The 25,817-nt window shown below is 39.3% G+C and overlaps 1 protein-coding gene across 1 annotated transcript; it reads right to left on the bottom strand.

The window, feature by feature from the left end:
* Positions 1-330: 330 nt before the first annotated feature.
* PECR (peroxisomal trans-2-enoyl-CoA reductase) lies at positions 331-25,418 on the bottom strand. The gene is made up of 8 exons (XM_039233179.1): positions 25,244-25,418; positions 18,957-19,090; positions 17,864-18,029; positions 12,779-12,860; positions 10,394-10,490; positions 7,711-7,821; positions 4,085-4,196; positions 331-962 (listed from the first exon to the last, which is right to left on the bottom strand). The coding sequence occupies exons 1-8, from the start codon at positions 25,365-25,367 to the stop codon at positions 877-879; spliced, it is 912 nt and encodes a 303-aa protein (XP_039089110.1). The 5' UTR covers positions 25,368-25,418; the 3' UTR covers positions 331-876.
* Positions 25,419-25,817: the final 399 nt, after the last annotated feature.

Below are 25,817 nucleotides of genomic sequence, written 5' to 3'. Positions count from 1 at the left end.
CCTGCTTCAGATTCTGTGTCTCCCTCTCTCTATGCCCCTCCTCCGTTCGTACTCTGTCTCTCTCTCAAAAATAAATAAACATTGAAAAAATTAAGGGGCGCCTTGGTAGCTCAGTCAGTTAAGCGTCTGACTTCGGCTCAGGTCATGGTCTCGCGGTTTGTGGGTTTCAGCACTGCATCAGGTTCTGCGTGGGCAGCTAAGAGCCTGGAACCTGTTTCAGATTCTGTGCCTCCCTCTCTCTCTGCCTCAGCCCCACTCATGCTCTGTCTCTCTCTGCCTCAAAAATAAATAAACTATTGAAAACTTTTTAAGAAAAAGACACAAATCAAGTACTGGAAAGAAATACACATAATTTTATTTTTCTTTTGAATTAAAAGGGTTTATACAACTTTGACTTCATGAACAAAACAAATCACACACTGATAATTACCATAAAGTCTTATTGATCCAAAAATATATCCCATAAGAAATGAGTCACTGTATATATCTAGTTTTAAGAATTACAACGATGCCACAATTAAGATTTATTGCCCTCCTTTCCGATTAAATAGCAAAATCTTTTGGGAGATGACGATACCTCCATTATTAATTTGAAATCACTGAACTTTTCAAATATTTTTCTTAGAAATAAAAAGTAAATCATAAAGTATGTTAAGTCCATTCCTAAAAAAATCTTTAATCACGGGCTCAACTGTATTGTTTGGGACTTAAACATGCTTTCATTTCAGGAATAGTTTTTGTAGAGGCATAATTGGTAAGATTAAAAAGGCAGAAAGTAATTGTTTCATGCAAATTATTAGTTCCTATAAAGTACCAAAGTGTACTCGTGAAATGTTAAGGCACCTGGGGACAAAAAACACCTCTAGTGTCCTTGGCTTAGAGCTTGGATTTTTTCTTGAAATTCTCCTTCATCCTTTTGACAACAGAAACGTCCCCTGGTCCCTCCGGCCAGTTGTCATGATCTGTTAAGTAAGTGGAAAATATCATGTCCAGCACAAATCTACAAACCTCATTAGTCTTCCTGGTTGCCAACAAACCCTCTTATTTTCCCTGGTTCACCTCTTTTCTCAGTGGGAAAAAAGAAATCACTAGGACAAATGGCAAAAGTCCTGAGAAAATCCTGCTTTGGAATCCCAGCTCTTCCCTGTACTAGCGCTTCTAAATTTGGAGAAGTTACTCTTCCTGAGCCTGCTTCCTCATCGATTTTGGGGGGGGAGGGGGGTAATAACATCTGTCTCTTAAAGTCGTGAAAATTAGCGGGGCTGGAGTGGCTCAGTTGGTGGAGCCTCCAACCCTTGATTTCGGCTCAGGTCATGATCTCACAGGTTCATGGGATAGAGCCCCACACTGGGCTCTGTGCTGACAGCGTGGAGCTTGTTTGGGATTCTCTCTCTCCCTCCCTCCCTCCCTCTCTCTCTCTCTTTCTCTCCCTGCCCCTTCCCCCTCAAAATAAATAAATACACTTAAAAATAAATAAAGTCGTGAAAATTAAATGTGATGGCTTGTGTACAGCACGTGGAGTACTGCAGACACTCAAAAAATACTACTTCCTTCATAACCTGGATGATGTTAAAACCATGTCCTTACTTTGCACTGGGCACAGATAGCTGTCTTTCCAGCATCCAGTCCCTCGCCCTCTGTTTCCAATAACCTCCACTTCCACTTGGGAATCCATGAGGTTGTGGGGAAGTGACCCCACTTAGATTACTAACTGAGCTAAATCAAACAGTGCACTCCACCCCTCTGGCTGTAGTTAATGGTTGAGGATTGCCCATTCCCATAAGATGGTCCAAAACAGAGGGGGTGGTCTCAGAATTCTGCTAAAAATGCTGTAACCAAGTCATTCCACTCCTCTCTCTCTCTGTCCAGCTGGCTGGGAACAGAGAATCATGGCCTGTTAGGTTGGCAGGCAGCCTTCCTGTAACGAGGAGAGTCAGTCTTAAGATAAAGCCAATACCGCACATGCAAAAACAGAGAGAAAGGAAAAAATGTACTGTCTTCAATGAGATCTATGAGCATATGATTCAAGTCTGACTTGCTTTTCAGTTATTCAGGCCAATAAATTCCTTTAATGCTTAGGCCAGTTTGTGCTGCAGCTAAAAGCATCCTATCTGACCCAGGGCTTTCAATGTACATTATCTAATTTAATGCTCCTAACCATTTACTCAATACATGCTATAAGAGAGACTCCACTTTATAGGAAAGAAAGTGGAGGCCTACAGAAATTAATTTTCCCAAGGTCACACAGCTAATAAAGGTCTAGCCAAGCCTCTATCCCAGGCCTTATCACTCCAGGGCTGGCAATCTTGGTAGGTTTGGGGTTTTTTTGTATGTTTATTTATTTTTAAGAGAGAGAGAGAGAGAGAAAGTGCACAAGCTGGGGAGGGGTAGAGAGAGGGAGACAGAGGATCTGAAGCAGGTTCCACACTGTCAGCACAGATCCCAATGTGGGGCTTGAACTTACGAACCATAAGATCATTACTTGACCCAAAGTCTGACACTTAGCCAAGTAAGCCACCCAGATGCCCCAGGGCTGAAAATCTTAAAGAAAACACTGGACGCAAAGGCTCAATATTCCCAGTCATTATTTGGGGCAAGTATATTCTTGAAAAACATGTGGCTGATTTCTCCCAAAATTTCTTTCCCTTTATAAAGGAAAAACGACACATACCCTCAACTCCACTGATGAGAAAAGTGGAGAGCTTCCCTCCCAGCCTGGCCACTTAAAATACTTTCAGAAAACAGTACTATATAACATGTAGGCATTTCTGTCTTTCCAACCAAGGCCCGTCCTTAAAACTGTGGCATCTTATGCACATTACCACATTGATATTATTAGTAAGGAAATAATAGAGGGAAAATGTAAGATTGAAGTCCCATATTAATCATTTATTAATGCAAGAAGTTCTTAAGTATTGATTAGACTGCCAGTATACAAGAGTAGGGTGAACCCAGGTCCCTGATATGAAATTGAATCACATTTTTTACATCAATCACATTTTTTAAAGTTATATATTTATTTTGAGAGAGAGAGAGAGGAGAAAGAGAACAGTGGGAGAGGGGCAGAGAGAGAAGGAGAGAAAGAGAGAATCCCATGCAGGCTCCGCCCTGTCAGCGTGGGGCCCGATGCAGGACTGGAACCCATGAATCATGAGATCATGACCTGAGCTGAAGCTGGATACTTAACTAACTGAGCCACCTAGCCGCCCCTACATCGATCACATTGTAAGTTGCTGGTAGACACTCACTCAGCACTCTTCAGCAACAGTGCAAATATGCTTGATTTTTTTATTTGTGTGCAACATCTATATTTGGTCGAGCCTTATAAAACTACTGCTTTTGTATATTAAAAATGGTTGAATACAGCAAATTCATATAGCTCAGTTTACATCACAAAGAGAATGTAAAATAGTATTGTACCACCACCCCAACCCCCCAGCCTAATAGATCTGATTCTTCTGTTCAGATACACAAGCCGCTTGTTAGAGGAACTGAGAAATTAAATCTTAAAAATATGGCAACCTCTTGCTTCTTTTCCATCTCCTCCTTATACATATATATTCATATATTTTTATTTTTATTTTTTTAATGTTTTATTTATTTCTAGGAGATAGAGAGAGACAGCGTGAGCAGGGGAGGGTCAGAGAGAGAGGGAGTCACAGACTGAAACAGGCTCCAGGCTCTGAGCTGGCAGTCAGCACAGAGCCCGATGCGGGGCTCGAACCCACGAACCGTGAGATCATGACCCAAGCGAAAGTCGGACGCTTAACCAACTAAGCCACCCAGGCGCCCCCATATATATTCATATAAAGAATATTTTGTAAGGTTAAAATTTCACCAACCTATGCACACACAGGCAACTTTTTAAATAGATAAAGCTGTGTGCTATAATAAAAATATTTAGATATTTTCTTTGACTGGGAACATCTCCTTTAAAGATCACATCAGGAGTATCAATATTTTGTACACTTTTGGTATTCCAGAAGAGAAAACCCTAATCCCTTTAGTAAGTGCTTAAGAAATTTTGAAAACTTGAACATGAAAAGGCATAAAGTCAGTGACGGCTCACTTCTTGACTACTCACCTGGTACATCAAACATTCGCATATATACAGACTGGCCCCCGTCCACATTCACCAACTGTCCGGTGATGAAGGAGGCTGCTGGAGACAGCAGGAAGCAGACTATCGAGGAGATCTGGAAACAGAAGTCCACACATATAGAAAAGTGGATACAATCCATATGGGGCTGCTTCCCCACCCAAGGAAACATATTCTCAAAACCCATGACTATAACATGAATTCTACAGTCTGTGTGCACCGTAATCTGACAGAACAGACAACCACCTTTTTCTATTCGAGCACCATTACAAAATAAAAAAGTGACTAGCACAGCAAGATATGAAGGAGTCTAGACAGTGTCAAACACGTTACACAATGTGAATAAGCTGAAAGTGAACACTGTGCTTAATCTTTCCCATTCAAACAATCAGTTCCTTCCACACCTTTCATTGCCTGCCATAACCCTACGTTTTTTTTTAATGTTTATTTATTTTTGAGAGACAGAGAGACAGAGCATGAGCTGAGGAGGGGCAGAGAGAAAGGGAAACACAGAACCCAAAGCAGGCTCCAGGCTCCAAGCTGTCAGCATAGAGCCCGACACGGGGCTCAAACTCATGAACCGTGAGATCATGACCCAAGCCGAAGTGGGACACTCAACCAACTGAGCCATGCAGGTGCCCCATAACCCCATCTTTCAATGCATCATGTGCTTTTTATATTTTTGTCCCTGAAATAGCCAATGCATCTATGTAACAAGAAATTGGCATTGTAACTTTCCAGTCAATGGTCCTGCAGGCTACAAGGCCAGGAACTCAGACTACAGGAGCTTCCTACAAGAGGGACTTAGAATCCCACTGCATCCCCTAAAAATTCAGAGGGTGATGATGAGTACAGAAACATCTACTCCCAAAACCAAAGAGAATTAGAAAACATTTCCTTTAAGAGTTTTATGGTTTTACTTAAATATTTAGCACTTAAATATATTTGAAAATTATTTGTATGTGATACAGGATAGGAGGCCTAATATACTTCTTTTAATGTTTATTTATTTTGAGAGAGGGAGAGAGAGCACGGAAGCATGCACTCTTGCAACTGCAGCAAGAGCAGAGAGAGAATCACAATTAGGCTGCATGCTCAGCACCAAGACCTCCTCAGGGCTTGATCCCATGACCAAAAGTTCATGACCTGAGCCAAAATCAAGAGGCAGACACTTAATGGACAGAGCCACCCAGGCACCCCAGCCTAATTTATTTCTAATTAAACAGCCAATTGCTGCAAGACTTCTGCTACAGTCAATCCTTTCCTCACAGATTTGAAATGCTACTTTCTCCTATAAACTCCTCATATATATATGGTACTGATATAAGTAAATTCTGTTCCACTAACTTTAATTTGTTCCCATGCCAGCAACGGATATTGTAAATAAACATGGCATTATAGTATGTTTTAACGTTGGGAAGGTCAAATCCCCTCCATTATTTTTTTCAAGACATTTTTTGGCTGTTTTTGAATAAGTATTCTTCTAGACCAACTTTAGAATCAGTATTGAACTCCAAAACTATATTAAATTTATATATTACCTTAGGGAAATGTGATTTTATTTACTTTTATTTTTTTACTATTTTTTTTAATTGAAGTACCTGAGCACCTAGGTGGTTCAGTCAGTTAAGCAACCTACTCTTGGTTTTGGCTCAGGTCATGATCTCACAGTTTGTAAATTTGAGTCTCGCATCAGGCTTTGTGCTGACAGTGTGGAGCCTGCTTGAGATTCTCTCTCTCCCTCTCTCCCTCCACTCCTCCTCCACTTGTACTCATGTGTTCTCTCTCTCTTTCTCTCTCAAAACAAACTTAAAAAAAAAAAACTTATATTAGTTTCAGGAATATGACCTCGTATTTGACAATTCTCTATGCTATGCTATGTTCACCACAAGTATAGCTATTATCCATCAACTGCCGGAGGCGGAGCCGGCTCCGGCAGGTCCAGGGGTCCCTGAAGGATGGATGGTGTCAGCGAAAGAGAAAGAGAGTGAGAGATGTCCCGGGGATTCTTTCTGATCACCAGGCAGGCATCTCTGTCCTGTCGGTTTTTGTGTCTTTATTTACAGGTTCAGCAACAAGATGAAGTCATAGAAAGGAATTTCTTACAATGGGAGGTCTTTTGTGATAACAATAGTAGAATTATTCCGACCAAGGAAATAACAGAATGTTCTTAGTGAAAAATAGGATAACATATAGGTCAAATTGTATACAGATAAGTTAGGAGTATTTTGTCTGGCTCTCAAGAGGATGAATGTTTCTGAATCGGTTGTTTGTGGAGACTAACATGGGGACCCTGAATGGGTCAGTCTTTTGCCCCTGGGTTATGTTTTAGCTACTGTTATCTATCCTCATCCCAGCTGCCAATGTAAGAGAGGGTGTTTGTGGAAAGTAGGCCTTGAGGAAGGGACTGTTTTGTTTCACCAATTAGCAAAGATTTATGTTGTAACTATGTTTTGCTCTTAACCCCAAAATAGGCCCTTGGTCTCAGGGCCAGGCTCAGTTGTAATTCTTGTGTTCTTAACCCCCTAAGTCTCGGATCTGCAAGACCCATAGGAAGAGCCTTTTGACAATTTTCCCCATAGAGCTTTCATCCAAAATTTCTTTTGTAAAGGCAGGAATATGCTTTTCCTTATGAGGTATCTGTATTCAAAATATGGGTCTGATATGGAATATAGTGAGGCCTGGTCAGTACCAGCAGGCTCATATCCAACATGAGCAGAAGGAGATACCAGTTTTCATTTCTCACGGCCGGAGCTACAAACATTGCCACTTCCTTGCTATGATTGCCATCCAGAGAGGCCGGCGCGGCTCCCGGCATAGCCCCCTTTTTTATCATATATTTTTAAAAGATTGGAAAGAGACAAAGGTTAATTAATGTGGCTTTAAGGAAGCCATCCAGAGAGGCCAGTGCGGGTCCCGGCAATCAACGTACAAAGGGAAATCTGATTTTTATAAAATTGATTCTCTCCATTGGGGATTATTCATTTTTTGCTGGTTTTTAGTAATAAATTTCTTTTTGATTAGAGCTAAGTTTATACCAGGCATTTCTGTTTTTAATATTATTGTAGGAAAGGTATCCTTTTATTATATTTTAAGATTGATATTATTGGTCTTTAAGAAATCTATTGATTTCTACATCACTTAAGTATGGCCCTTATAGAAAACGTGTATGGAACTCATGTAGCCATAATCATCTGACTTTGCTTAGGGTCCTGGGTATCAACAAAGGCCATGTGATAAAATAATATAGCTGAAAAGTGCAATGAAATATTAAGACCATGCTGTTCTTAATTCACACTCTATTCCACCCTGAATAAAGATCAGGATCTTTATTCTGTGAGCGTGCAAAGCACAGAGAAAGTACAGGGAAAATGGTCTGGTAGCAATGGGAGCACTCATCTCTCTCAGCCAATTAGATTGCATAAAAAGGACGCCAAATGTTACAAATTTCGAAAGTATAAATGAAACTGGGAGTTACCTGTCTGGCTCAGTTGGTGGATCATGCGACTCTTAGTCTTAGGGATGTAAGTTCGAGTCTCATATTAGGTAAAGAGATTACTTAAAAAAAAAAAAAAGTAATTAGAATCAATGTTATTAGAAATATACATTACCTCCTCAGGAATTCCAATTCGCTTAGCTGGGATTCTCTTAAAGTACCCTGCAAACATGTCTTCTGCTAAAGGACCATAGTGGGCAACAGCAGTTGGGGAATAAATGACTCCCTACGTTAGAGAATAAAATGAAACAAAATAAAGAACATAAAACTAAATTTTAATCTCAAAGACATCAAGGCAGTCTATCAACCAATGTCAAAAAGTAAGTGGGTTAATGTCTACAGAAAACTCAACATCTCTAATATTAATTTTTTTCAATATTGTCAAAGAAGTACAGTTAACCACTATTACAAATGGATTATCTGAATACTTACTTTGTGATCTCCTCTCCCTTAATCACCAGACAAGCCCTAGATTTTTTCTGAAAAGATTTGCTTTCTAAAAACATAACTATATGACTAGCACAGACAGGCACTTAACTGGGACCCAAGGGGACAGGGGCTCTATTCTATCTTCTGCTAAACTTCTCTGTTTTATAACAGAAGCCTGGGCTGTGGTTATTGTGAGACTTAGAAAATGCAATATTTTCATGGGTTTTCTCTACAGTGAAATCATAAATAAAATATCTGAATCTAATATAAATAAACTAAAATTTTAATTATTTTGGAATTCTTCTGTTTAGTTTTTACTAGCTTTCAAGGGTTTATAAAGCCAAGAAAATAACTCAAAAACTGTATAACACACGATAAAGCTATTTGTTATTAACCCATAACTACAGCAGAGGTTACAGGAGTGAGGGAGAAACCAAACGGGTGAAAGCAAGATGAGAGAATCAGGTGGTATTCATTATTCCAAATGATAATGGGGCAATATACTGGTTTCCAGTTAAAGGATTTGGAACTTTTTATTTAAAGAGGATGAAATTTTCAAAAAGTATTAAGGTTTAGACATTAAACCTAAAAACATCTTCTGGAGACATATGTGACTTTGCAACACTAACATACCATTAAATGTTTTCAAGAAATGCACTTTTAGGGGCCAGTGTTCGAAGATCTCAATCTGAAGAATGAAACTGTAATGAATTTTTTCCTAGAAATACTTGAGTATAATGTGGGTAAAGTGATGTCAGCTGTGAAGGACTGAAGAGCTATGAAATTTCTGGCTAGGAGCCTGCAATTTGTTAAAGACGAGATTTCTCTACTCACTTCAAGTCAGTTCTTGCTTAGTTCCCATCCAGTAGCATGGATAACAATATTTATAGATATTATATGGGCAGATCTATAGATAACCACATATGTTATAGTTTCATATATAGGGATGATTACTAGCTTAGAGAAAACCAAGAGACATCACAGAGAAGTGGATTTAGGTTGAGTTTTGCAAGATGAGTGAGATATTTCACATAACATCTCTTGAATTACATCTCTCTTGAAGCCAATATGTAATAGCCAGGGACTTAAACTATATCTTATTTCACACACACAAAAAATTAAATTGATCGTACTGTGATTTGAACATATAGTAATTTCTACCCTATAATTTACAATATGCTGCTGAGATATTTTCTCTTGACTTCTAAACAATCTTTTTTTAAAAAAATGTTTCTATTTATTTCTGAGAGAGAGAGAGAAAGACAGCGTGAGCAGGGGAGGGTCGGAGAAAGAGGGAGACACAGAATCTGAAGCAGGCTCCAGCTCTGAGCTAGTTATTAGCACAGAGCCTGACGTGGGTCTGGAACCCACAAACTGTGAGATCATGACCTGAGCTGAAGTCGGACGCTTAACTGACTGAGCCACTCAGGCGCCCCTAAACAATCTTTAACTTGAATTAGACTTGAGGTTTTTCTCTCTTTTCTCATGAAGGATTAATGATATACCAAGAAATAACAAAATATGGGGCGCCTGGGTGGCTTAGTCGGTTAAGTGTCCAACTTTCGCTTAGGTCATGATCTCACGGTTCGTGGGTTCGAGCCCCGCATCGGGCTCTGTGTTGACTGCCAGCCCAGAGCCTGGAGCCTGTTTCAGAGTCTGTGACTCCCTCTCTCTCTGACCCTCCCTGCTCACTCTGTCTCTCTCTCTCCTAGAAATAAATAGAAACATTAAAAATTAAAAAAAAAAGAAATAACAAAATAATCTGGCAAAATTTGTTCTCTAAATCAGTGGTTATCAATCTCCACTGTGCATCTGAATTTCCTAGGTGGCTTTTAAACATACCAATTCCTGGACTCCATAGTTTGGAGTCGAGTTTATATATCACAAGTTTTTAAACATTTCATGGATAATTCTAATATGTTGACAAGGAGGAGAATCATTGGCTTTAATTTAACCTTCTTGACAATCTGGTTGTAAATCAAAGAACACTTCTTTCTGATTTTATCTATTTTTAAAAACCAATCTTGGGGTGCCTGAGTGGCTTAGTCGGTTAAGCGTCCGACTTTCGCTTAGGTCATGATCTCGCGGTTCGTGGGTTCGAGCCCCACGTCGGGCTCTGTGCTGACTGCCAGCTCAGAGCCTGGAGCCTGTTTCAGTCTGTGACTCCCTCTCTCTCTGACCCTCCCCTGCTCATGCTGTCTCTTTCTCTCTCTCTCCTAGAAATAAATAAAACATTTAAAAAAAATAAAATAAATAAAAACCAATCTTTTCCAGTGTACATGAGTATTAACAAATACCTCTATCAACAGCACAGATGGAATCAGAAGGGAACAATTTGTCAACAGCTTTCAGATGGAACGTTTACCTACAGGGGCAACACAGTTGATCCTTATTCCACTGCTGGCCCATTCCACCGCTAAGGTTTTGGTGAGATTATAAACACCTTCTCTGGCTGCTCCAGAGTGCCTTCAGAAGACAAAACATAAAAATTATAATCAGTTTCTGTTGACTGGTTCTCTCGTTAACTGACAGGTGTGCAATGACCTGTCAGAACCCCACAGATAGATTCTTGTTGAGTCTTTTTGATCCTTTTTCTGAACAAGGAGAAAGAAGCGGGTCCTTCAGTGTTCAAGCCAAACACAGTCACCTGATGGTCAAACAAAATTTACGTTACAGGCACACATAACATCCTCCAAAACACCATGACCATAAGAGAAATATTTTGAAGGCCTTTTAATTACATAGAAAAACTAACAAATTGGAATTTTAAGGGCTACAAGTGTGGGGGGTTTTGTTTTGTTTTGTTTTGGCTTAGTTTTTGTTTTTATATAGAGAGAGTGCACATGAGCAGGGGAAAAGGGCAAAGAGGGGGAAAGAGAGAGAGAGAGAGAGAGAGAGAGAGAGAATCTTAAGCAGGCTTCAAGCTCAGTGCAGAGCCAGATGCAGGGCTTGATCCCACCACCCTGGGATCATGATCTGAGCTGACTTCAAGAGTTGGGTGCTCAATTGACAGATCCACACAGGCACCCCACAAATGTGTGTGTGGGTTTTTTAATGTTTATTTATTTTTGTGTGTGAGAGAGAGGCAGAGCATGCACAGGGGAGGGGCAGAGAGAGAGGGAGACATAGAATCTGAAGCAGGCTCCAAGCTCTGTGCTCTGTCAGCACAGAGCCCAATGTAGGGTTCCTTGTGGAACCCAGGAACCACGAGATCATGACCTAAGCTGAGGTCAGATGCTTAACCAACTGAGCCACCCAGGCACCCCTAGAAATACCTAAAAGCATTTACCTTTCACTTTCACCCAGCAATCCATCTTCCAAGATATACGGTAAACATATAACCCCAGAAATATGAAACAAATATGTATAGTGTTATTCACTGCAGAATTATTTGTAATAGCGAAATGTAGAAACAATACAAATTGCTATTAACTTTGAGATAAGATGTGCATTCGGAAAGAGGAATCTGAAAATAAGTCCATAAGTCCATAGTGGTATACCAAAAAATTTAATAATGATAATGATAATAGTAATAAATATACAGACAAGGAAGGAATGGCTGTTGCAGCGAAGTCTTTTATGGAAGAATATCAGCTACTAAATATAGAAGCAATTATGAAATCAGAAAAATTAACATTTTTCCAACCCTAATGTAATAAGTGATTCAGGTAAGAATCAACAATGGTTCCAAAAATCACGATGGAAAACAGAATATTCACGCAATACCAAAATATCACCCTACAGATTACAGATGATGGACTAATAATAAAGGAATTCAGGTCACTGTCTTACTTAGTTAAAAGGTTTTTTCTGGGATGAGAAAGTATAGAGCATTCAACTTTGTACCTTATGCAGTTTTGTACATATATAAAAACTAGCATGCATGTTTTTATAACACTAAGATAGATCTGTTTCATAAAAATATTCTATGTTGGAAAATAAACATTTTTTCAGAAAAAAATGGAAGGAATCAGAACTTATAAAAGATATGAAAAAAATCAGCAAAACAAATTTTTTTGTAAACCAGGCTTTTTACCTGCTAAATGTATGGTTTTCAAGTAGCTTCCTGGCACATTGTTTTTCCTGGCACATTATTATCATGAAAGAGTTTATGGAGCCAGTATAGTCAATTAGTTCATTGACTGACTTTTTAAAAAAATCAGTTTCTAACATAAAAGTTTACCAAAATCAGAATAAGAGTCAAATATGTCAAGTTCCACTATGGAGAACAATTTAGCAGTTCTCTCTAAAAGTGAATTAGGTATATTTACAGTATTCTAACCTAAATTAACCTAGATTAGTTTTATTTTCACACATTATCAAAAAAGAGATCTCCAGACAAGGATGACCAGTTTAGTGACATCTGGATAAGGGTTACTGGATAAAATATAGAACATTCAGTTAAATTTGAATTTCAGATAAACAACAACAAAAGCAACAACAAAATTTTAGCATAAAGATGCCCCATGCAATACCTGGGACAGACTTACAATAAAAAATTTAACGGAGCACCTGTTTTTCTTTTCTTGGTAAATCTGGCAAGCCTAATACGGATGGAAACTTTTTGGAAGCACATTTTTAACATCCAAATAAAGGGCATAACTAGGTATTGAGATCAAAACTTATTAAAGGATTAAGGATCGTGACTTAAGAAATTTTCTCCACCCTACTACTCTCCCCTATTCACCAGACAAAACCCAAAGACATAGAAAAAAAAAAAATATATATATATATATATATGTAAGTGTGCTTACAGAAATCCTGGAAATCCATTTTTAATAAGGACAATGATATTGACAATAGATCCTCCATGGTCCTTCATCCAGGAGGTGTAAACTGCAGGAAACAGATCAATGACAAACATATGACACAGTGTCCTACTCTCATCCCCTGTCCCCAGCATGTGGCTTGATATTTAAAAACTTTTAATTTCCATTTCCTTTTTTATAAAAAGCCGGATTGGGCATAATTTAGGGATCACAAAAGTCATCCACTTTATGTATACAACCTAGATGTTTAATAAATATAGAGAGTCATGCAATCACCATCACAATTCAATGTTAGAACATTTCCATCACCCCCCAAAAGTGCCCTGGTGGCTTTCTGCAGCTCAGGCCATCCCCAAGCAAACCCTCATCTACTTTCTGTTTATATAAATTTGCCTTTTCTGAACATTTCATGTAAAAGAAAGCACACAATATATGGTCTTTTGTGTCTGGCTTCTCTCACTTAGAATAATGTTTGTGAGCTTCATCCATGCTGTAACATGTATTACAGAAGAGTTAACTTTTCTTGCCGAATAGTATTCCATTGAATTGGATATGCCATATTTCATTTATCCATTCACCAGCTGATGAACATTAGGAATGTTTCCACTTTCAGGTGATTATGAATATAAACCTTTGTGGGGGTGTATGTTTTTATTTCTCTTGGGGGAAACTGCTGGGTCATGTCATATGGTAACTGTAGGTTTAACTTTTTAAGAAGCTGCCAGACTATTTTCCAGGGTCTCTACATTTTACATTCCTACCAGAAATGCATGAGGGGTCCAGTTTCTCCACACTGTTATTGTCTGACTTTTTGATTACAGCCAGTCTAGTGGGTATGAAGTGATATTTCACTGAAGTTTTTAAAAAAAATTTTTTTTAATGTTTTTATTTATTTCTGAGAGAGACATAGAGCACAAGCGGAGGAGCAGAGAGAGACACAGAATCTGAAGAAGGTACCACGCTCTGAGCTGTCAGCAGAGCCCAACGTGGGGCTCAAATCCACAAACCGTGAGATCATGACCTGAGCCGAAGTCAAACACTTAACCGACTGAGCCACCCAGGCGCCCTTCACTGAGGTTTTGATTGGCATTTCCCTAATGACTAATGGTGTTGAGAATCTTCTGATGTACTTATCAACCATTTATATATCTTCTTTGGTGAAATATCTATTCAAATCTTTTGCACATTTTTTAATTGGTTTGTTTTCTTAATACTGAATGATAAGAGTTCTTTTTATATTTTGGATACAAATTATTTATCAGATATATGATTTGGAAATCTCTTCTCCCAGTCTATGGCTTACATTTTCATTTTCTTAATGTTATCTTTTGAAGCACACATGTGTAATTCTGATTAAGTCCAGTTCATCAGTTTTTTTACTTTATGCATGCTATTTTGGGTGTTGTATCTCAGGACTCATTGCCTAAGCCAAGGTCATAAAGATTTTGTCCTTTGTTTGCTTCTAAAAATTACAAAATTTTACTTTTTGCTTTTAGGTCCATGTTCCATTTTGTACTTTGGGTTAATCTTGATTTATGATGTGAAGTAAGGGTCTTTTTGCACCTGCATATCCAACTGTCCAAGCACCATCTGTTGAAAAGACTATCATTTCCCTATAGATTTGCCTTGGGCCCTTTGGCAAAAATCATAAATATTAGGGTTTGATATAATGGGTTTATATAAGGGTTTATTTCTGGACTGGGAAATCTGTCCCAATGACCTATACATCTATCCTTATGCCAGTACCACACTATCTTGAAACCAAGAAGTGTAAGTCCTCCAACTTTCACCTGTTGCAAAACCGTTTTGGCTATTCTGAGTCCTTTGCACTTGTATTTTAGGATCTATTTGTCAATTTCTGCAAAAATAATAGGGACTGCATTGAACCTACAGATCAATTTGGGAAGAACCACCATCTTAACAATATTGTGTCTTACAATTCATAAACATCAACTGTTTTTCCATTTATTTTAATCTTTCATTTCTGTCAGCAATGTTTTGTAGTTTTTAGATACAAGTCTTAACCCTTCTTTTGTTATCTTCATTCTTACGTTATACTTTTTGAAGCCCTATTTGGTATTTAGCCACAAACTCTATTCATATAAATCAAGACAATGCCATAAATGAACATCCAAGACTAGCTTTAACAGAAATCTAATTTTTAATGATGTTTATTTATTTGTTTAATGTTTATTTATTTTTGAGAGAGAGAGTCAGAGTGTAAACAGGGAGGGCAGAGAGAGGGTGACACAGAATCTAAAGCAGGCTCCAGGCTCTGAGCTGTCAGCACAGACCCTGACATGGGGCTCGAACTCGCAAACCCCAAGATCATGACCTAAAGTCAGACACTTAACCAACTGAGCCAGCCAGGTGTCCCAGAAATCTAATTCTTAGAATGTAAAGGCCAGAGAACAATTCAAGACCCCTTCCTATTAAAAGCTTAGGCAAAAATAAGAATGCCTTCCCATCAATACTTCATGCTTTCCAGTGAGTTCTTACCAATTCATAAAGTGTGACAGAAAAAGCAGGTAAAGCTACTAGAAAAGAAGATATAAAATACAGTATTTTTAAATTCTAAGAAAATTCTTTCATATTATTTTCATATTATAAATTTTTTTAGATTTTATTTTTAAGTACTCTCATCACCCAACATGGGGCTTGAACTCATAATCCTGAGATCAAGACTCAAGTGCTCTACTGACTGAGCCAGGTAGGTGCCCCTATTTTCACATTTTTGAAACTGGGACACATCTTATAGTTGGAGGCTTCTTAAGATACATATAGCACTGATTGTACTTTCTTAGTGATATATGAAATGGTGCATTTCCGAATTGACTGTATCTTTCACTCAATTAAATACAGTATTTATTTTTAGACAACATGACTGTACATCTAAGACACACAAAAGACTAATCTAAAAAACTGTTAAAGCTAAAAATTACTAGATAAAGCTACAAGCTCAACTTGAAAAAAATAATTCTATAAACCAACAATAATCCAGTTGAAAGTAATTGGGGAAACAGCCTATTCAAAATAGCAAGAGGCATCAAAAATACCTAGGCATAACTTTAATAAAAACAATATGAGATCTACATGACAAAACCCACACATCTTTGCCAAAAAATATAAAATAAGTATCTATTAATAGAAATACATGCCATTATGGAGAGACATTATTTAAACATGTTAACTGTTTTCAAATTATTGATAAGTTTTAACATATTTCCAATCAAATTCCCCAACAGGATTTTTGAGGAAAAAAATTGACTATAAAATTTGTATGAAAGATTAAAAGGTCATGAACAGCCAAGAAAAACTTTAAAAATGAAAACAAATAAAGCACTATGTGCCCTACTGAATATCTAAAAAATTTATTAAAAAAAAAAAAAGAAAGAAAGGAATAAGTTTATTTAAATTAAGCTAACACAGACTTTCTGCTTCTGGTTAAGTAGTACTATATTTTGGAACTCTGACATCATCTTCATTTTTCCCCTGACACTTTCCCTGGGTATTATAAGAATATTTCTTTAAGATACTTGAGAGAGTCGTCAGATGCCAATCACAAGTACAGCTTATTTACCTGTGCTTCAGACCAACTGGCTATAAATCAGAGGTTTCCATGAGCTCCTCTTGGATTTGATGAATCTGCTCTTGAACTCAGGAAACTAGTTCACTCATTAAATGATCAGTTTATTACAAGGGATATTAAGGGATATGAACCAACAGGCAGATGAAGAAATACACAGGGCAAAGCCCAGAATAAGGAAACTTCTGCTCTCTGGAGTTTGAGCCTGGCATGGTGTTACATTGGAGTGTTCTGATTTACCTACCCTGTCCTTTGAGTTTTTATGTAGGCTTCATTATATAGCTGTGGTTGATTAAATCATTGGCCGCTGGTCACTGATTCGAACTTCACCCCTCTCTCCTCCCCAGAAATCAGGAGGTGAGACTGGAAGTTCCAACTCTAATCAGGGTTAGTTCCCTCCCAACCAGCTCCCACCCCATCTTTGGGGAATTTTCAAAAGTCACCTCATTAACATAAACTCAGTTGTGGTTGAGCAGGGCTTGTTATGAATAACAGACACTCATTTCACCTTTATGGTCCTAAAGCCATTTCAGGTACTCAAGACAAGAAGACCAAGTGTTATAACAAAAGATTCCCCCATTGCTCTTGTTGCGTAGGAAATCCCAAGGGTCAAGGGGAGCTATGAACCAGGAACTGGAGACAGACCAAAATATATACTCATTACAAGTCGCAACAGCACAGTCCCCACTGATTCTGGAACTACCATGTTATCCCTAGCTACCTACCTGAACTTTTTCCATGAGGGAGAAACATACTATCTTGTTTAAGCTCCCGTTTTTTTCTATGGCGTCTACACTGGAACAGCTAGTCACAACTAATATAAAGTGTTATGCTGCTGGTTAGATAAAGTTAAAGGCTGGGAAGGTCTCCAAGACTTTGACTTAGAGATATTAAGAAGATAAAGTCTAACCCATGTTGGGGTAAAGTCCCTTTTGTTTGGAATTATACTTGTTCTATGGTTTTTACCATAAATATGTCTTGGAAAGCTTGCAAGAAAACCCTTGAGTTACTCAACGTCAGGAGTTGAATATTATAAAGCATAACTTTCAATCCAAAGATTATGCATGCTAACTAGTTGTTAGTTGGAAAGAATGTGGACTCTACCTGGTGTTCTCCCTGAAGATTCCACTAGGTTAATGAACAGGCCCTTATAACCAATTTAATAAATTCATTTCTTTAAAATAAAATGTGAGGGTTATTTTTTTCTTAATTTTTAGTTTCAGGAACAACTTTGTAGCTATATCTTTGTACAGATCCTTAATAATTTTCTCATGACAAATTTCTAGAAATAAAATGATAAGATCAAAGCATATCCATATATTACAAATACTGCCAAATTCCTATCCAGAAAGGGAACAATTTACACTCCTGTACTGTATGGGAGTGAACCAGGAGTTTCTGCGCCTCTAACAATTCTCTTTCAAGATTCTCTATAATTTTAAATAAAGACACCTTGACTTTTTGGGGTTATTGATCATACTTGCCTGCTTTGCACAGGTAGAAGGTGCCTGTCAAGTTGGTATTGATCACTGCATGCCATCCCTTTGCAGTGATGTGTTCTGCAGAAGACATGAACTGGCCTCCTCCATTGTTGACCAAAAAATTAATCTTCCCATAAATATCTAAGGTGGATTTGATCAAATTGTTCACCTAAAGAAAAATGTTAAAAGTCAACTGGTTAATCACATAACTTGGTAGTTGGATTGATAGCTTACTCTAGAGAGGAAAAGAACTTGCAGTCTGTAACAGGAAATGGAAACTCTGAGTACCATACTACCCACAGATCAGAAAACTAAATTGGTAATTCTGATGACAAGATTTAGCCAAGAGCCTGGACCACTTCTGAATACAAGCCTCTTTGTATGAATTTGTAAGCTGTAAACCCAGAATAATGAATAGTACTAAAATCAGGTTAAAATTAACATTATGAAATGACTTCAAAGGAGTGCTTGGCTGGCTCAGTCACATGCTGAGATCAAGCATGTGACTCTTGATCTCAGGGTTGTGAGTTCAAGCCTGATGTTAGGGGCAAAAATTACTGATTACTTAAAAATAAAACCTTGAGGCACCTGGTTGGCTAAGTCTGTTGAGCATCCAACTTCAGCTCAGGTCATGATCTTGTAGTTCAGGGGTTCAAGCCCTGCATCAGGCTCTCTGCTGACAGCTCAGAGCCTGGAGCCTGCTTTGGATTCTGTGTCTCCCTCTCTCTCTGCCCCTTCCCTGCTCATGTTCGCTTTCTCTCTCAAAAAAAAAATAAACAGTTTTTAAAAATGGAAAAAAATAAAACCTCAAAAAATTAAAAATTTAAAAAAGAAATGACTTAAAGGGCAAAGGGCACAAGAGGGAATCTTACTGAGACCACATCCTTCCTTTGCCTCCTTATCTTGTTTCCCTCCATTTCCTTCTCTGGACGTAATTCACTCAGTAAATCATTAGCAAAAGATTCTCTTTCATTGACTCTGCTTCTAGTTAACCTCATCTAAGACAGCTACCATAGGAACATCTGAAGCACAGGTTTAGGAGCCACTACTATAAATTAAAATAAATGAATAAACGATATAGACATATTTGCATTACCTCCTCTTCTTTGCGGATGTTGCATCTTATGGGAGTGACCTGAGCCTTGCTGGTGGGGGGCAGGCTGGCTTTCAGTTCATCTGCAGTAGATTTTAATCTATCAAAGTTACGAGATGCAATGACCACATTACACTCTGAAAAGAGAAGAGAGAACAAGTAAAATATGCTTTCATTGGTAAATACACCTTCACTGGTTGTCTAAATTAAAAGTAATAATATTTCATGTGTTCCCATGAAAAAGATTAACGTAAAAAGATGAGTCAGAGGGCGCCTAGGTGGCTCAGTTGGTTAAGTGTTCGACTTCAGCTCAGGTCATGATCTCATGGTTCATGGGTTTGAGCCCTGCATTGGGCTCTGTGCTGACGGCTAGCTCAGAGCCTGGAGCCTGCTTTGGATTCTGTGTCTCCCTCTCTCTCTGACCCTCCCCAGCTCACACTGCGCCTCTCTCTCTCTCTCAGAAATAAATAAAATATTAAAAAAAAATTTTTTTTAAAAGATTGAGTCAGGACTTCTGCTTCTGCTTATGGCGGAGCATCAATAACCCTGTTTACCCTCCAGACCAAAACAACTAAAAACTAGACAAAGTATACACAACAATGATTTTCAGGCACTGGACACGGGGTAGCAAGGCACAGAGATCTCAGAGAGTGGAAACAAACACTACGAGACCAGTGAAGAAAACTCTCTGAGGCTGGGGAAAGAACCAGCCTGAATAAGCAGAGACAGCAGACCCTGACATTCACACAGCACAGAGAATAGTTAGTGTTCCCACCAGGCAAACCTTTCAAGGGCCAGTGGGAAAAATACGCAGAAGGGTATGGCCTCAGTAGTGAAGCAAAATTAGCCCTAGATCAAAGGCCATTCAGGTTAACACTTAACCTATAACAAGCCTCTCCTAAGGTATCAAACTGTTTCCAAGTAACTTAAGTGCATCTCAAAACAAAACTCAAGAATATTCAAAGAATACAAAAATAACCAGCATCTAACAAGGCAAAATTCAAATATCTACCATCCAACAAAAATTTTACCAGTCATGCAAAGAAGCAGGTAAATAGAACCTGTAACAAAGAGAAAAATCACTTAATACAAACAGAATCAGAAATGGCACTGATGATAAAATTAAATAAATTAGTGATAAAGAGAAAAATATTAAAAGCAGTCAGAGAAAAAGAACAGAACAATAAAGATGAGAAAAACAGAAGGCTTCTTTTTCAGAAATATTGCAAGCCAGAAGACAGTGGAAATGTTTTATAAGTACTGAGGAGGGGGAGAGGGTGGGTATTTGGGAACCCAGAAATCTTGACCCAGTGAAAACAGTCTCAAAAATGATGACAAAATGAACACCTGTTTACACATGTAACAGTTGGAAGAGTTCATTAAAGCAGATCTGTATGACTTAAAAGAGTAAAGGAAGTCTTTCAGATGGAAGGACAAAGATAGAGATGGAAATCTAAATTACCTATGTGAGTAAATGCTGTTAGACCACCTTTTCCAAAGGAGAATCACCGAGGACAAAGCCCACAAACACAAAAGGAGTTGGTTATTCAGGTTTATTTTAGTCGGGCCACACGGCCCCTTCTGAGCACCCGACCCCTCCAGAGCACCCCCTCCGGAGCACCCGAAGAGTCCTCAGAAGAGCGCCCCACCGAGCCATAGTTCAGGGTTTATATAGGGAGAGGGATGAAGCCGGTGTACAGAAGCGAGAATTTTGCGGTTAGAGGTGCGGGTTGCTTAACAGTCACTTGAACAGTTTGACCGTTCTAATCACAATGTTCACTAAAGATTTACATCTCAGGGGCTTGCTGCAGCCAGGACCTAGGTTGCTCAACCCCTGACCTTTTACCCTATTCGGGTAAGACAATGGTTGGTATCCTCATTTGCAAGCCCCTCACCTTTTGGCCCAAGGGAGTTTTTACAATGCAAAGACTTTCCCTTCTTTCTATTCAAGTTTTGTTATTTTTTTAAAAATTTTTAATGTTTACTTATTTATTTTGACGTAGGGAGGGGCAGAGAGAGATGGAGAGAAAATCCCAAGCAGGCTCTGCACTGTGATTGCAGAGCCCGATGAGGGGCTCGGATCCCACGAATTGTGAGATCATGACCTGAGCTGATTTCAAGAGCCAGACACTTTCCTGTCTCAGCCACCCAGGTGCCCCTATTCAAGTCTCTCTAAAAGATAGAAACTGTTTAAAGTAAAATGATAGCAATGCACTGTAGGATTTACAATCTATGTAAAAATAAATGTTTGGGAACAACAGTGTGATGGCCAAAAAGGGCGTTAATAGGAGTATAGGCAGTCCTTGCTTTGCTCAGCTCAAACATGCACTAATTTCAATTGTCTAAGCTTCGTTAAATAACACTAGTTCCGCAGCAACATGGTTCAAATGTCAGTTACCATGATATATGAACTGTGAGTAACTGCATAAAATACAAGCTGTTCAGTCCACAAGTCACGATTGAATAAGAGATGCACATCATGATCAGTGACCAATCTTGTCACTGCTTTCAGTGTCTGGCCATGATTGGGCACCTTCATGCTTTTTTCAATTCACACATAGACAGCAAAGAATACACTTGTGTTGGGTCCAGGCCTCCCAGTGATAAACCTATAATTGAAAGAGGGCTGGTCCTAAAAGATGGAAATACGACAAAGAAATAAAAATAGGTAACACTGGAAGTGAAATTAGAATGGAATGTAAATGGAGTTCTAGGAGGAATAGTCGGTTATGGGCATGTCGTCACTCCCATCAGTGTTTTCCTTAAGTAAAAATACTAAGCTATGACATACTGGAATATCCATTCACCTTACTGAGTGATCATGAACCTTCGTGTTCACTGTTGCCTTATGTTTTAGCTCATCCTAAAGAGAATGCTTCCTTCATTTCATAGACACATATATAAATATATCAGAAACACTGGCCAAGGCGGCTTCAAAGCACATAGAGCAGAAGCCTTCCCAACTCTGGACTTCCCATAGCTCTACAGTGGATTTTAACTGAACTATGTTGATAATTACAACTATACTAATAACTCTCCTTCCTCTTCCTCACCAAGCCGAGGCTGGTAATCCCTTCTACATGCTTCTGTACCACTGTCCTCACCCCAACACAGTATTGAAGCCCGTGTTATATTATAATGACCTGTGCTTAAGAGTCTCCCCCACACGCTGTCACCCCCAGCGGACAGGGACCCTGTCGCTGCCATAATTGTTACACTAGCACACAGTCCACATTCAACATACACATGTGGAATAAATGGAGTTTATAAAGGTAAACAGTAAGAAGGGTCTCCATTTGACCACAATTATTTTAGTTGTATGGGATGATCTAGCTTCTGCATATTAAAAGAAGGCACTTAAAAAAACTATTTTTCTCAAATTCATGTTATACTTTAGTAATGTCCGATAGAGATGACTTTTGGAAATTCTGATGGGCATTCTGAAAGCTTTACGAAGCAAACATTGAAAAGATTCACCATGCGTTCCTGGTAAAACAAGACTAACTTTAAAACAGAATTAAATTTATCAAAATTGATGTATAACTTTCAACACAGCATAAATTACACTGTTAGGAGAACCCTGTTTCCTTTCACCTTGTTACCAGGTGGACTCTACTACCAGGAGGGAAAAAGAAGTGAAATAAAAATTTGAAGGCCAGATCTACTCTAAGTCGGTTTTCCCTGCGTTAGGAGGAATAGCTTATTTGGTCAATGAGGTGGAACAGAGAAGTTTCCAGAATAGGGCAAAGGGCAGAAATTTAAAAACAGGTATCTACAACTCTTCCTAAATCTATATTTAAAAATTAATCCTCACTATTAAAAATTAAGCCACCTGGGTGGCTCAGTTGATTAAGCATCTGACTCTTGATTTCAGCTCAAGTCATGACCTCACAACGAGATCGAGCCTAGAGTTGAGCCTGGGACACTGAGCATGGAGCCTGCTTGGGATTCTGGGAGTGGAGTGTTGGGTAATGAAGCCATTCCAGGGTAAAATTAAGAAATGTTCATTTTTCATTTTTTTCTTATATTTTGGGGGTGCCTGACTGTCTCAGTCAGTAGAGCATGAGACTCTTGATCTTGGGGTTGTGAGTTTGAGCCCCATGTTGGGTATAGAGATTACTTAAAAATCTTAAAAATTTTTTTTTTCATTTTTTAAATATTTTCATTTTTCGGGGGCACCTGGGTTGTTCACTCAGTTGAGGGTCTGACTCTTGATTTTGGCTCAGGTTATGATCCCAGGGTCATGGGATTGGGCCCCATGTCAGGCTCTACATTGACAGCACAGAGCCTGTTGGGATTCTCTCATTCTCTCTCTCTTTCTACCCCTCCCTCTCTCTATCTGCCCCTCTCCTCTACTCACATGTGTGTGCTCTCTTCTAAAATTTTAAAAAATGTTTAAATATACTTTTTTTTTTAGTTCATACTATAGGCTAATCATTATAAACACAATGGTGAGCAAAGTCAATTTATGAGTTCATTAATTTTTTTTAAATGAAGACAATTTGATCACCCATAATTCAAATCACTTTCAGGGAAAGTTGTTGCTGTTAACAATGTTACAAACTGCCTTCTACTCTTTTTCTGCATATGTATTTTTCATTAACAATCAAATTGAAATGGTACATTTTGTTTAGAATCCTACTTTTTTCTATTATATGATATGCTTTTCTCCACATAGTGTTCAATAGCACAATGTTTAAATAGCAGCATATTTCACTGTTATTGACTTAATGGTTGCCTTTCTTTCTTTCTTTTTTTTAAATGTTTATTTATTTTTGAGAGGCAGGGAGAGACAGACCACATGCAGGGGAGGGGCAGAGAAAGAGGGAGACACAGAATCTGAAGCAGGCTCCAGGCTCCGAGCTGTCAGCATACAGCCCGACACAGGGCTCAAACCCAAGGACTGTGAAATCATGACCTGGAAGGCTCATCACTTGGAACGCTCAACCGACTGAGCCACCCAGGTGCCCCAATGATTGCCTCTCTAATGGTTATTTAGATCATCTCCAGGGTTTTGCTACTCTCCTTGTATGCAAATCTGTGCTTATCTCTGATTATATCCTTAGAGTAAATTCCTAAGAGAAGAATTGCTAGTCACAGAGCATGATTAGTCTAATGTTTTAGACCTTTTTTTCCAAATTGCTCTCTAGAAAGCTTCTAATAATTCATTCTTGGCTGTCTTCTCACTCGCTTCTCAACCCTTTCATTTTCCCCCAATGTTTTAAAACTTTGTTAGAAAAACAATGGTATCATATTATTGTTTTACTTTGCATTTTATTCCCAATAAAGTTGATTATTTTCTCAGAGATCTATTGCCTATTTTTAGTTCTTTATTTGGAAAACTTGGTCCGTATCATCAGTCCGTATCTCTATAAGTGAGTTAGATCTTTTCCTTATTTGTCAGAGCACTTTATAATAATAAATTTGTTGTATATTGTAAATGTTTTTTTCTTATGCCTTTTAACTTTATTTACATTTTTTTTCATTCAATGAGGGTTTACATCTCCATGTAGGTAAACTTGTCCATTTTCCCCTTTGCGGTTTCTTAACTTGTTTGTGTGATTACAAAATCCTCCCTTCCTCCAAGTTCGGGTAAATATTTTACCAGTTGTGTACAGATTATATTTGATGGGAGTCTTTTGGGTGTTACGACTTTTAACAGTTAAGGTGAAATGCAGTTTTCTCGTGCATCCTCATTAGGTAACACAGAGGCTGGATTAATTTTAAATACACATCTATAAATAATTCCATAGCACGTGTCCTTAGTCCCCACCTCGGGCACGGTATCTTTGATTCTAACTGTTCCCTTTAGCTTACAAACAGTGGTTTCATTATTCAACGTTTCTCCACAATTTCTTTTTTTTTTTTAAAGATTTTTTTTTTAACATTCAATTTACCTCTAGGAGAGAGAGAGAGACAGCGTGAACAGGGGAGGGTCAGAGAGAGAGGGGGCCACAGACTCTGAAACAGGCTCCAGGCTCTGGGCTGGCAGTCAGCACAGAGCCCGACGCGGGGCTCGAACCCACAAACCATGAAATCACGACCTAAGCGAAAGTCGGCCGCCCAACCGACCAAGCCACCCAGGCGCCCCTCCACAATTTCTTACGAAGAACTCTCTTCCTTCTCCCCTCTGGTTTCCATCTCACCCTGGTCTCCAGCTGCTTTGCTTATCAAGTGTACGTCTCCCAGCCATGCCTAGTCCCTCCTGGCTCCCCGACCCCAGGTTACGCCAGTGTGTCTCTGCGGACCCCTCGATCTGGGTTTTCTGGCCCAGGGTCCTGCTCACGTACCCAGGTTCAGGAGCTCGGTGACGATGGCCTTTCCGATACCCGTGGCCCCGCCGGTGACGATGGCCAATTGGTTCTTCAGCAAGCCGGCCGCCAAGCAGCTCTTGGTCGGGCCCCAAGTGCTCATGTCCGGAAGCGTCTGAGTCCCAGGAGCGCAGAGTCCCGGGGTCCTGAGAGGTGGCGGGGGCATTTAGCCCGGCGCCCGCCCGGGTCCCGCCTCCCGGCGCCCCGCCCCCTCGCCCCGCCCCGCGCGCCGCCGCAGGCCCCCATCCTCCCAGCCGACCGCCGCTCCCTGGAGGCGGCCTCCTGACTCCGCTTGAATCCTCCGCTAGACTTTGTCCGCGGCACGTGTAGGTGAGACTGCTTGTTCGTTGCCTTTTTTTTTTTTTTTTTTAATTTCGATGTCACTGTGGGGACCGGAGGAAGGGAAGCAGACAAAAAGCGGGCGTGGTGCTCTATTTCGAAAAATTCAATCCTCAGTGCTATAGCTCTCATCGTTAATTAAGATGAAATCTCCAGGGCATCTGGGGAAAGAGGGGCCGCAGCTCGGGAGCCCTGCTGTGCCCGCCCGCCTCCA

This window comes from Hyaena hyaena, unplaced genomic scaffold, assembly GCF_003009895.1.
Source record: "Hyaena hyaena isolate Hyena2069 unplaced genomic scaffold, ASM300989v1 scaffold_71, whole genome shotgun sequence".
In the NCBI taxonomy this organism is placed as follows: domain Eukaryota; kingdom Metazoa; phylum Chordata; class Mammalia; order Carnivora; family Hyaenidae; genus Hyaena; species Hyaena hyaena.
Note: the sequence above shows the minus strand (reverse complement) of the source record. Positions and strands in the feature narration are given on the sequence as shown.

Bases quoted from the DNA above. Each gene is read 5' to 3' on its own strand.
- PECR (XM_039233179.1), bottom strand. From the start codon at position 25,367: ATGAGCACTTGGGGCCCGACCAAGAGCTGCTTGGCGGCCGGCTTGCTG. The intron at 18,030-18,956 runs GTAATGCAAATA...ATTTTTCTTTAG, and splicing joins ACATCCGCAAAGAAGAGGAG to GTGAACAATTTGATCAAATC. The intron at 4,197-7,710 runs GTAATGTATATT...TTCTGTTTCCAG, and splicing joins GAATTGGAATTCCTGAGGAG to ATCTCCTCGATAGTCTGCTT.